This window comes from Mixophyes fleayi, chromosome 11, assembly GCF_038048845.1.
Source record: "Mixophyes fleayi isolate aMixFle1 chromosome 11, aMixFle1.hap1, whole genome shotgun sequence".
In the NCBI taxonomy this organism is placed as follows: domain Eukaryota; kingdom Metazoa; phylum Chordata; class Amphibia; order Anura; family Limnodynastidae; genus Mixophyes; species Mixophyes fleayi.
The window spans coordinates 38,099,674-38,115,572 of NC_134412.1; the positions used below are offsets into that span (position 1 = coordinate 38,099,674).

The window sequence follows — 15,899 nt, forward strand, 5'->3', positions numbered from 1 at the left end:
AATCTGTGTTTCACTGCAAATAAGAGTAAGACCATAGTGTAATTCCTTGATCTAGACATATACACGGAGGAAGGAACACTAAAAACAAAAACTTATATAAAGAACGTTGATTGTAACTCCTTCATCTCTGCCTCTAGCAGCCATCATCATATATGGCTAAAAAATATCCCTAAAGGGCAGTTTTTACGTCTCAGGATAAATTGTTCTGAAGTTTATAAGGAACAAGCTGCTGCTCTCAGGGACAGATTTATAGATAGGGATTACCCTTATTATCAAAACAGCATATCGAGTCTCGCTAGAATTGGAAAGAGACCCATTACTAATCTCCAGAACGAAAACACCATCAGAAGTAGACAATCCTTCCATCATCACACTATATAATGCAGCTCCAAACATTTTGAGAATTTTATTAAACAACATTGGCCCATTGTTCTTAAGGATGAAAAATTGTCCCAAATATTAACAGAAATACCTAAATTCACGTATAAGAAAGCACCAAATTTGAGGAACAAATTAGTCCCAAGTTTCTTACCACCAAGTATTGACAACATATCTGAAACTTGGCTAGGAGAAAAAAACAGCAGGTTTGTTTTTACTGTAACCGCTGTAGCGCTTGTAAAACTACAAGATGCCACTCAACGAAACCCATCAAGTCTTTTAAATCCAACACTGCATGCTGTTAAATAAACATAAAATGTTGGGATTGGATCCTAATATGGTTAAATGGAGAAGATCTTGGTTTCAGGAAAGAAAACAGAGTTATATTAAATGGAGTCCATTCACAGGAGGGAAAGGTTACCAGTGGAGTACCTTAAGGATCTGGACTTGATTGGTGACAATGCAGATGGTATTGAAGGGAAAGTTTACCTTTTTACAAATGAAACAAAGATATGCAACATGGTATACACACCAGGAGGGGTAAAACAAATTATCAATGATCTAGGTAGAGTAGAAGAATGGTCAAGAGACTGCCAACTACAGTTTAATGCCAAAAAATGCAAAATCATGCATAGGCTAAATATAGTATAAATGGCTCTACAATGGAAGCTACTAAGGAGGAAAGGGAGCTAGGAATCACTACTTCAGGTGACTTTAAGGCAGGAAAGCAATGTAACAAAGCAATGAGAAAGGCAAGTCAGATGCTTACATAGGGAGAGGAATCAGTAGCAGAAATAAGGAAGTAATAATGCCACAGTATAGGTCATTGGTACGGCCTCAACTAAAAAAACTGTAATCAATTCTGGAGGCCATATTTCCAGAAGGATAAAAATACATTAGAGACTGCATGAAGAAAGGCAACTAAAATGGTGCATGGCCTACAGCACAAAACTTACTTGGAAGGACTAAAAGAGGTAGAAAAGATTTTATGGTCATTGTTTACAGTCACAGGGGACAAGGCCCTCTCAATAAAAATGTTTCCATTCCTCAAGTACAAGTTTAAAAGCTAGTAGTTTCCTATCTCCAATGACATAATTCCTCTCTGCTGGTTGTAGCTTAAGCGAGAAAAACTCACAAGGATGAACTTTCTCAAAATAGACTCTGTGATACACGACTGCCCCTACTCTAACTGCAGAAGCATTTGCCTCCAAAAAGAGTGGACAGGTTGCATCCGGTTGGAGCTACTAATGAAGAGTATTCTTTAATGAACAATAGTTTACAAACCCTTAGAAGCGTTGTGTGGCTTTAAGGCCGGTGAGTTGTGGCCATTTCATGATTACTACAACTCTATTGGATCCATCTGAATTACCAGGACTACAGGATTGATGGTCACAGGAATGATATAGCATGACATAGAAAAAGATACTCTGGTGAGCTCCCAGTTGCATGGTTAAAAGAGCCATGTGCTGACCAATGGTGCCCTGCCTGATCTTGCTGCCATCAATGATGGTCAAGGAGATGTGGAAGCAGAGTTGAAATTGCCAACAGTGGTCAGGTCCAAAAAGGCAGACAACATGACTAACCCCCAAAGATTAGAATGAGATAACTGGAGTAGTAAAACTGGTACTAGAATCAGAAGAGGGAGAGTGCATGGAAGCACCCAACATGACCTGTCTGTTACCAGTAAGACTTTGGAGTTTACCGGATGTTTGGGAAAGGATCCAAACAGATGTTCTAGTTTTGCCCAATAAAGACTAATGAGGTTTTTTTATGTAATTTTTCTTTATTAAATTTTACAGCAGTATTAACACACACATACAAGGTCTTTAAAGCAAAACCACCAAAATAGAAACATCACATTGAAATAGAACATTCAGATACGCAATATGATAGGGTGAAAAAAGAAGAAGAATGAAGGGAGAGAAAAAGAGAAAAAAGAAAAGGGGGGAGACAGAAGTAGAACAACGGAAGGGGGTGATGAGGGTGGGGGTTGTTTCCTCGTTCAGAAAGAGAGGGAAAAATCAACTCGGGTTGATGCTCAATTAAGGGATGAGGGCAGGGTTGGTCAGGGATACATAATTCCCAAAAGCCTAAAATTAAGCCACGATCACCAAGTAGCAAAACAATCAGAAAATGTATCAGCTGAAGATAGTACTCACTCGTCCATTACTCTATAGAATTCCAGCCTCTGGAACCAGTCTCTAATGGATGGGGAAGTGGATGATTGCCAGTGAGTTGGTATCACAGCTTTTGCAGTTGAGATAAGATGTTTCAGAATGGATTTTTTGAAGCAAGAGATTGGGGTGTTGGTCTTGTTGAGGAGCCAAAAAGCCAGGTTATCAGGGACTTCTTCCCCCCAATATTTCACCAGATATCTGTATGACCTGTGTCCAGAGTACTGGGCAGTCCCACCAAATATGCATGGGAGTGCCCGGTGTATTTTGGCATCTCCAACAAGAATCCGGCACTACCGGGTAAATTTTTGCTAATTGAGCTGGGCACCTCTACCTTCTCAAGAGAACTTTATAGTAAGTTTCTACAACAGAGACGCTAACGGAACAAGATTGCTGGCCAGTCTGCCTCCTGGACCATGTCACCTAAGTCATGTTCCCAAGACATGGTGAACCTGGGCACGTGGCTAAACAAATTTTCTATTAGGAGTTTGTAAATATTGTAAATATTGGATAGTAAGTGAGGAGAACAACTTGTAACCGAGCACGTTGTTTTAAATACAGTAAGGTTTCCAGCTATGTCTGCATGGGGGAGCCCGGAGGACAGAAAGTACTTAATTAAGAGATATCTCCAGATTTCAGAATGCGGTAACTCCCGCTTAGTCTGAATGTCGCCAAAGGATGATACACAAGAGGGGCTAATCAGCTGGTTGATATGTGTGATCCCCACCTGAGCCCATGCCTGGAATGTACCAGCCCGTAAACCCGGTGGGAACAGTGGGTTTTCAAATAAGGGGCATAGAGGTGAGAAAGGAGAGGATATGTGGTGGAGTGTCCACAGTCTGGACCACCTTGAGATAGTGGGGCCAATTGTGGGATACCTGATAGAAGGTAATTTACTCAGCCAGGGAGTATCCCTAGGCAAAGCAGGTAGGAATGAACCCTCAATTACAATCCACTGTTTCTTGCAGTTGGGGTTTGTCCATTCAAGATTCCTTCCCAACATGACAGCATTATGGTATGAGGAAAAATGAGGGCGTTGGAGTCTCCCCAGATGCCTCCGTCAATACAAGACTTCATGTTTAAAGCAGGGACTCTCCTTCCCCCACACAAAGTCTTTCAACAGTCTCTGTAAGTCGAGGAACCATTTGTCGATAATGTGAATAGGTAGCGTTTGTAAGAGATACAGAATACAAGGGTGAATATTCATCTTGATTATATTAAATCGTCCTAGGAAAAGGTCTTAACCCTCCACTCTCTCAGATCCATATGGAGCCTCACTTTGAAGGGACCGAAATTAAGGTTGAACAGCAAGTCTTTAGAGAGGACACCCAGATATTTAATATGGGAGGGGTGCCATTGGAATGGAAATGCCTGCCGGAGTCCTTCAACTACGGGAGGTGGTAGAAATAAATTCATGGCCACCGATTTTGGACAAATGTTATTTTTGAACCTTTGCTCTTTTTCTTCAGAAAGTGGGGTGAGATCGCCCAACTGCATATGCTCCTCAGCAGACAAAAGGAGTCTGGAAGCGAGGAGCCAACTTGATGTGGAATAATGGTACATTTCTTTCTCTTGAGTGTACTTCCTAAACCTCATTCTTAATACAGTCAGACAGCAAGCAATTTGTAGCGGCAATAGCCGGGCATTCTGTCTCCTGTTTGCAGCTGGGAGGCAGGCATGCAGCATGCTTGGCTAGTGGCATGCATATTTCCACTTCAGTGTGGGAGCTGCAATGGTCAAAACAGTGACATTCAAAGGTACAGGTACTTGATGTGAACATGCCAGCCAGTTCAGTTCATCTATTTAATGTGTGGTCAGACCCCTAGGGAAGGAGAGATTGTGGCTGCACTTTAGAGGTGTTGATCACCTCAATAGTACCCCCTGGAGCTGACTCATGAATGTGGCAATTGGCCATGATGTCATAGCCAAGCACCACACTCCCAAGCCTGAGGAAGTTAAGGGAAGAAGCTCGGTAGTCTAAGTACAAATTTTCATGCTCTGAACGATGGACTTAATTATCTGTTTATTTATTTCCAGAGTACAAATCCAAAACTTAAGTTATATTACCTTTTCCAAAATGTGTTACCTAATCCATAATAAAACTAATTTTCTGTTTTGCATACTTACACATTGGTCATCCAATTGTTTTTAGAATATTCAGCAATACTCATGGATTATGTATTGAATTTAAATAATGGAATACAATACACATGGTAACTAGAATATTGAGACTAGCATTTTTGTTTCTTTTTTATTTGTGGGGGGTGGGGGCGCACTAGAGGTACTTTCCATCTGGGGCTCCATTTGGCCTACAACTGGCCCTGACATTGCATACATTACAGAGATATCATATTCATTATTTTAAGACCTATTAGGAAAATTTCCCATAGTTTCTGTCTTCAATTATATATGCTATTAGGGTCAACTGTGACCTGCGGCCCATTTGATCCTGTTTTTTTACCTTTAATAGCAAGACTAACCCTGATTGTTAATTCTAACCTTTGTGCCACTATTTAGATGTAAATTAGTTTGTACTGTATGCCCTTACTCCTACAATACATTACAATAAGGTAAGAAAAAAAACAATAAATATGAGGTGGTATAATAAAATAATTTTAAAAAAAATGATGGCAAGGCTGCATGTGCCAGGGGTAGTGTCATGATTTGAGAAAGGGAATGCAGGCAAGCAGGAAGTCACAGATCTAGGGGTAAATATATCAAGCTGCAAGTTTTTGGTGAGTTTGAAAAGTGGAGTTGCTGCCTAGAGCAACCAATCTGATTCCAGCTGTCATTTTGTAGAATGTACTAAATAAATGCTAACTAAAATTTGATTGATTGCTATAGGCAACATCTCTACTTTTCAAACCCGCCAGAAACTTGCAGCTTGATACATTTACCCACTAGAGTGTGATACTGGGAGAACTTGTGACACCTACTAGAACAGAATAGTGCTGTCACATTGATATTTTATTTCATATACTTAAACATTTGTGCATCTTCATCAGTATAATAAACAGAAATGTCATCTTTTATTAGTGTGAAGTTATGATGAATAGTGATCTTGGCTGTGAGGTCTTCTAAGAACCTAGCACCATCCTTAGCGCTATACTCTATGTATCTAGGAAAAATACTAGATAGATAGATAGATAGATAGATAGATAGATAGATAGATAATATTTAATGTGTATAGGGTACAATCCATTGTTCAAGTTCTATGTTATATAAGGTTGGGTACAAACTACAGAATTTTCCGACCTATCTGTTATCTACAACAATTGAATAAACGACTGAAAAATAAAGTCACAATCAGCATGCCGATTCATGCGTACACACTATACATGTTTTAAAACATTTACCTTCAGATCTGTGCTCTTCAACTGTCATAACCATTGGCTGAAAAGATCATGGCTCTGTAAACTCTATGGAGATTCTGATGACATACACACTGCATGATTGGAAGGACGTTGTTCCATAGCTGAACGAGATTTATAGATTTTAGATTTTGATTACTTCTGAAAAAAAAAAAGCACTGTGGGAGCGACTGAAAGAGCTAGGCTCTCCGAAAACATTATGGATATTGGTAATTAAAAGAATAAAATCACGATGATCTGTGCTTTGGAAGGATCCTCTTTCATTGCTGGTGCATACACACTAATGTAACATCGGGCTGAGGGGTCGTTTATTGTTTGGTTGACCCAATACTTGACTGAAAAAAATGTAGTGTGTACCCAGCCTTAGCCAACTTTTATTTGTATATTAAAAAATTACTATTCAATAGCTACTCAATAACTCACAACAAGTGTGGTATCTGTAATGTGCTGCATAATTAAGACTGTAAAGTATTAAAGCAAGGACACTATGAGACTGGAAGTTTGGAGAAATATTTCTTATGTCCAATAATCGTTAAAGCTCTCCATATCAGCTATATGGCATTATGTATAATGGAATGATATGGGTGCATCCCCTTTAGACCACACACACACACACACACACACACACACACACACACATCACTAGCTATATTTGGAACACACAAACTATTCCTCTAAGAGCAGAAGCTATGTTTATGCAGCCTGTGTGTTAAGTATATACACTTTTATGAATGCATTGTGTCAAATGTATTAAAGTCTTTTGTTTTACAAATACCACCGATATTTTCCCCCCAAAAATTAGTTGATCTTGCAATTGTTTTCTCTTCTCGTCATTGGCGCCATTAGCTATTTATGTGCAGAAATACACTGGCAAATCGTATCAGTCTTAACCATTGTCACTAACTAGAGCAAAACTAATTTTTTTTATCTGTACTTGTCAATAGTGCCATTACCTATCTAGATGTACAAATACCCAGACAATTCATAGTGATGTTAAGCCAAGTATTTGTTTAAACACACTGGGCCTGAATCATTAAGGCACACATACTGAGAGCATCGTGCTTTTTGTTTAAACTGCACGTAACTCGGCTTGGCATACTCCAAAGTCAACAAGGAATGGGTCTCAAGATACGTGTGGTGGTGACTACGGTTGTAGGTTTACTCTGGTCTGCTAGACCAGACACTGCAGGACACGTACAATACCTATGTGGAATATAAAACCCCAAAAGAACTCACAGAAAATACATATATATATTCAATTAATGTTACTTGTCAATTCAATATTTTAGTCATTTATGATTATACATGGAAATTTTTTAAAAAAGATTTATTTATTTTTTATCCTTGAAAAACATTTGTTAGGGTGTACTTAATGTCTACTGTACATAACAGATTATTTTTACAGTTACTCCTGATTTCAAACACATGTTATAGCATGCATACAATACTGACATAATTAGGACACAGGACTTACACTAGACCTCCAGCTGGAGCAAGAGATATAGCAGAAAACCAGCTTACTTCTGCGTGCGCCTGAACCTGACTTGGACGCTGCTCCACGGGAAAGCCCTTACTGTACATTGCCTATGTACATCCGCCCATTCCCCATCCCGTTTCCTCCTCGAAAGCATAGGCTGTAGTAAGTGCCCTTTGCACTCGGAGACAACTAGGACGAGGCTGAGTTCTATTGCGTATCGGCCGGTTCTGAGCATGTGCGGAGTGATTTTGCGGATGATACGCACAAGGTCGGCAGATACGTTCCTTAATGACTCAGGCCCACTGACTGGTGCAAAACTAAAGCATATTTTGCATTCATCAATAGCGCCATTTACAATATAGGTTATAGTAACTCTAATGCCTGTAGCTAGAGATGGCTAAAAGCCCAGAAATAGTATCTATACTGATTCACACAAATCTATGTCACCCTTTAGCCAATGTACTGCAAGACAAGTGATTTTCAATAGAAAATGATACGTGAATGTCAGATAACTGTTGAAGGATTATAAATGATGCTTAATATTTTAAACTAGCACTGAGGTCAATAATATGTGTTGACTAAAATGGATTTCTCGATTTTATTGTATATATTATGTGAAACTTGATTAATACATTGACTTTTCTAATAAGAGTTCACATATTCATTTTGTTGTAAAAAAAAAAAAATACAACACAAAAATATAATCTCATTGGCAAGCAACTGCCAATAAACAGTATAAATAAAATCATAAGAAAATCATTATCACAATCTAGATGCCTGAATGTACCTTAACTACATTTCTAGCAATGTAAAAATACAAATTAGAGGATAAAGAAAAAAAACAATACAACTGTGGAATAAGAGATTTAAATACATGATACTGATGTATGTATATTTTGGATACTGCAAAATGGAGCTAGGCTTATACATATGCTCTGGATATAGAGTTATAGGGCTTTATTTAGAGTTGCACTTAGAGATGCCCATCTTGCATATGAGCAAAGATTTGTCTCAACACTTGCATTTCAACATAATGCCATATGTATTTTGAGTTGCTTGCATATTAAGGCACATGGTAGTTCTAACGGAAACAATGACTGACATTTGGAACAAAACTAATATATGTTTCTATAAGTTAATTTCCAGGTTTAATTGCAAAACAAGATTTTAAGAACATTTGAATGACAGCTGGTCTTGCACACATGGTAGCTTTGTCCTGTGCCTGAGCTTTCCATCTAGAATACTGTGACCAAACAACATAGAGGGGTCTGAACCGTTGGTGAAGCACAATTGGCCCACAAATGGACTTATGAAAAAACAAAACTCTGTTTGTGTAGCGTGCACCTATTTTTACAGGATCATGTTGTGTGGATCTGAAAATATTTCCCATGGGCAGTTTAACGGTTCAAATGTACCTGAAAATTTACACCAGCTGGGATTTGGCAGAAGTCAGTACTATTGTAATGATTTCCGCTAAGGCCCTTGCCCTGTTTAAGCCTATGTACATAATGTACAAACTGCATTTCTACATGTAAACTAAATGTATTAAAAATGGAAAATAAAATATTTCTGAGTTGAGCTACATGAATGCCAATGTCTCCTAACCTCCAGAAGTCAAATAAAGGATAAATGAGGGTCATGTAAGCATTATATTAGGAGAAATAAAGAATATTTTAAATTGATGATGAAGGTAGATGACTTATGATTGTAAGCGAAGGTTTTGCAATGATTGTTTTCCTTAGGTGATAAGTCAATTTCAGTCAAGCCATCAAAACTGCAATGATCACGTCCATTAGGTGGAACGGATGAACCTGAACTTGCTCAGTGGGGGAGTGCACATTTGTTTACATGAAGAGCCATACGAGGAGCATATATAGTCATAGTCATGTTCTTCTTAAAGATCCTCACACTGATCCTCACGTAAGTATTGTGGCAAAGGAAATGACGGGCACTTAGAAAATCTACTTCACTCATTTTCAGTTTTTTACTACCATAGTGATGCATAGGGATAAATAATATTCAGTTCAAGATCACTTTTCAATCCACTCAGTACATGGAGTGTGATCTCTGCTTTAGGCTAAGCCATAATATTGTTTTAGAGTAAACTTCTGCATATATTTATATGGACTGACTTAAATACACTTATAACATTAAAAGCCTAATAACATTAAGGATGTGAAGTACAGTAAGTTGCATTCTAGGACAAACATTTTTCATCATTTTCATCAAGGATTGTACAAAAAATGATTTTAACATGATAACTGTGAAAAGTATATGGCATTGTGCACTCTGAAGATCCACATGTATTTCAAATATGGCAGCTCCATATGTATATACATGTAAATGTGCACAGATTACATAGTTTGTTTTAACAGTGCTGATGTTTTATTGGAGAATAAACACCACTTCTATTTTGCCCTAAATGTGGTTTATATATATTTCTAGCAAATGGACAATCTTTGATGTGCTATTTATAAGAAAAACAAAAACTGTGCTACTATATGCAATGAAATTGTAATTCGCTTTCATTAAAATGCCTGTCCCTATGATAGATCCTCAAAACTATTTACCAGGTACTAATAGCCGCTAGAGCAGCAATAGCTCAGAACTGGAAGTCCCCTGCTCCCCCCAGCATCACTAAGGTCGTGTCTAAAATCCAGTATAGTTTTGAGATGGAGACAACAGATGTGCCCTATACGTCATCCGCCTCCAATCCAATTTTCAAATGGTTTAACTGGCACGAATATGTCACAGAGGGCTCCGGTAGAGCACGGGTAGCCTCAAATCTCTCACCCTCTTGCTCTCCAGCAGCCCTCATAGAGGAACCCCAACTTAATGAATAGGCTCTGCCTGTGTGTTATTTGAGCTACCTAGGTTTTAATGTGTCCCCATTTGGTGTACTACAAGAAAGACCAATGTGTATATCTTATTTTTGCTGTTCAAAGTAATGTGCATGTTATAAGATCGCCGTTTCAAACGAGTGACCCCCCCCCCCCCGGAGTGGGGGTTCTTCCCCCTTTTCTTCCCTTTTGTTTGTTCCTTCAATTGTACTTGTCCCCCTTTCTTTTTTTCTGTACCCCATTTAACTTTGAAAATCTCAATAAAAATTTATTGAAGTAAAAAAAACTATTTACCAGGTAATCAGTAAAAAAGATATTCAAAAACAATAACTGAATGCTACGAATTTGCCTGCTGAATAAACCATGATGCAAGTTGCTTGGTAAAGTAGAGAATATATATACATAAAATGTCTTCTAAATTATTCACCAGATAAATTGTAATTCACTGGATTATATCCCATTTAGTAGACACTTTCCCCAGAAGCTGATAAAAAGTATATTTAGAATAAGCGCTATAGAACATAACATAGTGGTAGTGTGGCATATCTACAAGAACCTCCATTAATAAAGCTATAAATTAAAAGTGACTGCCACTAGCATTAACTATTTGAATGTAGTAAGTGTCTTGTTTAAACTTGCAGATATCCTGTTAGATGATGAGACGGCTAGACAGATATCCTAAACAGGATGTGCTATTTATCATCTTACATACTTAGGTTCCTGACCCATGCTGTCCATTCAAGTCCAATACATGGCAGGTTTCACAAAAAAGGAAATGGAAATAAGGAATTTGTATACCCATAACAGATTCATTGACTAACATCCTTTTTCTGACACACTGAAACACAGTTCAGGCAAGTAGAGTCATAGATGGAGCTCTACATTATTCTGTCATATTTATGAGTGACAGATTAGTCAGTGTGCTCTTATTGGCTGTTCTCCACCCTGTACAAAGCTCTCTGGTTCGCTGGTAGGGATTTCTGCTCAAGGTCCCATACGAAATGACGGATCTGGCACAGTTGTTTGTGAAAGGCGTCATTAGACATTGGCTGGGAGAGTTGTAAGCGGAAGTTGTCACAAGGCAGAATCAGCGGAGGGTGATCAGTGAAGCTCTCAAACATATCTGCTGTGAACAAGTGGGAGAAAATAGTAAAAAAACAAAAGGGTTAAGTTAGGCTAATTAGAAGACCATCAGTTATTCCTTATTTTTGACTTACATACATTTATTCTTGCTATTATTTTGGTTAGTCTATTGTCTATAACTGGCAGGTTGTTGTGCTGTTTGTGAAGATGTTTAGCCTGCGACTAAAAGTTCTCAGACACAAAATACAATAAATATAGGTAGAAATTACTCTTAGATCCTTAATGAGTGAATGTAATAACACATCAATGACCAGAACAGTTGTTTTTGTCTTTTGTTATGTGTCCAGAGGAATGTTTTAAATTCTTACCTTACTGAAGAAAAAAAAAATTTTTATTTTTTTTTTCAGGGCAAATATTATTCCTTTTGGTATAATGGAATAAATATTTCTTTATTTTGACTGTAAAATATATACAGAATTGTAAAAACAGGTAGAATAGTCCTCCCAATGCACTGTGCAAAAGTGTGTCATATCAAACCCCTATCTCCTACCCCTTTAGCACCATCACTTTCAATTAAATAAACATTTTTTCACCTTAAATACTGCTAAGTTTAGTCCTTATTAATAGTTAAGTGATCAAATGGAGGAGACATCAGAGGGGTAAATGTATCAAGCTTCGAGTTTCCAGCAGGTTTGAAATGTGGAGATGTTGCCTACAGCAACCAATCAGATTCTAGCTATAATTTTGAAGAATGTAGTAAATAAATGATAACTAGAATCTGGTTGGTTGCTATAGGCAACATCTCCACTTTTCAAACCCGCCAGAAACTCGCAGCTCGATACATTTACCTCTAGGACTGCTTTTATTTGCTGTCATTTTTGGATATGTGAAGTTTTCTATTACATTGCTCAGAGTGTGCCTAGAAATGCTCTTCTCCATTGAAGTGGAGGAGGTGCAAATGGGTCTGATCCGTACTCTCTATGTCAGGGCCAGAGCTACAGTTAGGAAAACCTCCGTAGTTACCTATGGTGCCAACTGTTCGGGGAGCCTAAAACACTGAATGAGGGACATAATGGCAATGTGAAGTTAAGCAATGTCATTGTTAAGCTGGAAGTGTGACACTTTTGCTATTATGTCACAGACAAGTGCCACACTCCCAGTCTGAGGAGCAGATGATGCCACCCCAACCTCCAGTTTGATAAATTAAGAAGCAAAGCGATAGGGTGCACCAGCCCTGCTCTATGTACTTCACTAGGAATGTCTTCACTTCTCTTAAAAGTATGGGCAGCACAGAGGCCTAGTGGTTAGCACTTCTGCCTCACAGCACTGGGGTCATGAGTTCAATTCCCGACCATGGCATTATCTGTGTGGAGTCTGTATGTTCTCCCTGTGTTTGCTTGGGTTTCCTCCGGGTGCTCCGGTTTCCTTCCACACTCCAAAAACATACTGGTAGGTTAATTGGCTGCTATCATAATTGACCCTAGTCTGTCCGTCTCCCTCTCTCTGTCTGTGTGTGAGCGTGTGTCTATATTAGGGAATTTGGACTGTAAGCTCCAATGGGGCAGGGACTGATGTGAATGAGTTCTCTGTACAGCGCTGCGGAATTAGTGGCGCTATATAAATAAATGATGATGATGATGATGATGATGATTAACAGTACCCAACTCCTCCCCTCTACATGTGGAGACTGCTGTTCCACAGGCAGAAGTGGGTCGCATTGCCTTGCAGCCGTGCACTCTTTCATTATGAGTCAGGGCTAAGACAGTGCATGGCCGGCATGCAATCACCCTGAGGCTCCCACACAACAGAGGGCCTCCACAAACTACCACTGGTGCAGTGCACAGAATCAGAGCAAGTGGAGTAGCGGTCTGTGTTTCTCTGTAATACTGAGGCTTTTCCTGCCCAAACAGGAACTACTCAGCAGCTTCTGCTGTGCTCCAATTGGTCACTCAGCCAATGCCCCTAACCTGCACTGCCTGAACCAAAGAGGAAGCTGGAGGTAGGCATAGCAGGAAGAGATAAGTGTGTGGGAATTTGAGTGTGTATTTGTGTGTCATTGTGTATGTATGAAAGAGAGAGTCAGTGTATATAAAAAAAAAACGTGGGAGTCTGTGTCTATGAGAGAGGGAGTGTGAGACAGTGCGTGTGAGTCAAGTTTTGCATAGTAGGCCACAGGACCAGCTCCCCTTATAGCTATATGGTCTCCCCCCAAGGCTGCTGTGCATTGTGATACTCCCCTTTATAGCTATATGTTCTCCACCCAGGCTGCTGTGTATTGTGATACTCCCCCTTATAGCTATATGTTCTCCACCCAGGCTGCTGCTGAGGTATCTTGCCTATGAGACTCGGATCTAAAAAACCTGCCATTTTTCCTGTGGGTTTTCATGAGTTTTACAAACCATGCATTCCTAAATCACAGAATTTGTATTCCTGCCATTAGTTACAATTGGTATGTGTATGGCGATATCAAACCGTGAAATTTCCACTGCATGTAAAATCACCAGAACACATGCGGTTTTGCAAACCCGCACTTTAATAAATGTCCTTCTTAAGGGCAGATTCAATTCACCGCGTTGTTCTTTAGAATTGAACCTGCGCCCCACGTTGTTAAAGAACAACGTGGGGCGCACATCATTACCGTTCGTTAACACGTAATTTTGCTTGTGGCTCACAGAACGAGCAAAAATCAGCGTTGAAATGACTGCACTAGCGGTAATAATGTGCATCTATTACCGTAGTAACAGTAATGAGGCGCACCCTGCATTGTTCTAAAGAACAACGCGGGTAATTGAATCTGCCCCTTAATCTCTTAAAAATGCCACATGAACATTAGTACATGTCTACTTTATATTATACAGAATAGGGCAAAAATAAGTAACTGAAATTTTAATCTACCATTTGTTTTCAGATTACCACCTGGAATATTTCCTAATTTAGAGGACAGATGGTTTTTGACCTTTGTGCAAGATGTTCTTCTCTTATTTCCTGTTGGAAACATAATGCATTTTTGGAGCTACAGAAGAAGCTGCTGTTGCATTTCCTAGTGCTCTTTACAACTACAACATGTAAATTGAAGATAGAGGGTCTGAGTCATTAAGGAGAGTAAGGCAAAAAAAAGGAGTAAATTTGATCCTGGACAAACCATGTTACAATGCAAGGGGTGCAAATTAGTTTATTATTTTGCATATAAAGAAAATACTGTCTTTTTTGCCAAGTTGCACACAAATACTTGATAACTTTATTTTTACACTGAAAATAAAGTTTATCTAGCACATGCCCTACCCCAACTATAAATATGTCCCCACATTTTAAATTTACCTCCCCTTCCATAATAATATGGCTTTGCCAAGGTGCAAAGCTACTCCTTTTTTTTTTTGCTTTACATTACTTAATGAGTCAGAACCCCCAGAAACTTTAAGAATATATTTAACCAGGGTTTTTTTGCCAATATAAGATCTGTTCATGCTCAGGTGTGTTGAACAGAGAACTCAGATGAAGCATCTTGCTGAGCGCATAGAAGTGTTAATCCCAGGTCAATTCATTTTTTTGTGGTAATAATTAAAATTTTTAAATGTGTCGTTTTGTAAAAATAAATTTGCTGTTGCTGCTGGACCCACTGAGCTTGAATGTATGTTGACAAATGGTTGTGACTAACCAATATTAATATATTAATCTCATTCTAAATCAGTGTTGACTAACCTGTGGCACTCCAGGTGTTGTAAAACTACAAATCCCAGCATATCCTTCCAGCAATAAGATGCTATATATTGGCAAAGCATGCTGGGGCTTGTAGTTTCACAACACCTGGAGTGCCACAGGTTAGCCAACACTATTTTAAATCATATTGATATGTCAGAGCTTATCTGTCTGCTGTCATCAAGAAAGTACCAGTGTTAGATATTTAATGCAGCATACAATCACACTATGCTTTATGCATGCTCTGGGCAAGGGCAGCTCCGTACTCATGAGTAGTCGACAGAACAGTGATTTAGCATACTCCCTAGGCTTGGATTGCAGCTTAGGTGGCAGGTAAACAGTATTCTGCTCTCTAATGGCCCCCCAAATCTGACTTTCCCTCACAGTTAAATATGAGTCTCAATACACTCAGGATTAGTACTGTACCACCCTCTCTTGCCAATATTATGAACAGATCAATGATGGGCGGCCGAGCACCTCCACTACAAGATCTGTTTTCCACATTTCATCCCATTGTTACCCACAATCTTGCATGTTCAGCTTTTTGCTGTTCCATATGTCATTCCTTTCTATTTTATTCATATGTCATTATCTTTTTAACTGGTCATATTAGCCTGAGGCCCCTTGAATTAAAATATATGCACCTTGTGTTATTTTTTTACAGGAATGTAATTATTTTGTTATATCAAGCATGTGCTGACCCTATTGAAATGTACAGCTTTCTGCTATTGTTCTTACAGTAAAAATGTAATGTGGTATCACTTTTATACTAGTTAATTTCATTTTCATCCTATCCTGTTCTAAGCAAGGTTTTTACAATGTTCAATGCCCCACAAAATATTGTCTAATTTAGGCATTTTGTCAATTAAGATAAGATTGT

The 15,899-nt window shown here is 38.8% G+C and overlaps 1 protein-coding gene across 4 annotated transcripts in view; it reads right to left on the minus strand.

Annotated features, from left to right (window-relative positions):
• Positions 1-10,405: 10,405 nt before the first annotated feature.
• The window catches only part of RASIP1 (Ras interacting protein 1), a 59,638-nt gene continuing 54,144 nt past the window's right edge, over positions 10,406-15,899 (minus strand). For 3 of the 4 annotated variants that reach the window (XM_075191229.1, XM_075191225.1, XM_075191226.1), the window contains exon 12: positions 10,406-11,366. In XM_075191229.1, the coding sequence (XP_075047330.1) occupies positions 11,167-11,366 (200 nt within the window). In that variant the 3' untranslated portion in view covers positions 10,406-11,166. The remainder of the gene's footprint in view (positions 11,367-15,899) is intronic. The other variant, XM_075191228.1, reaches the window with a different exon arrangement.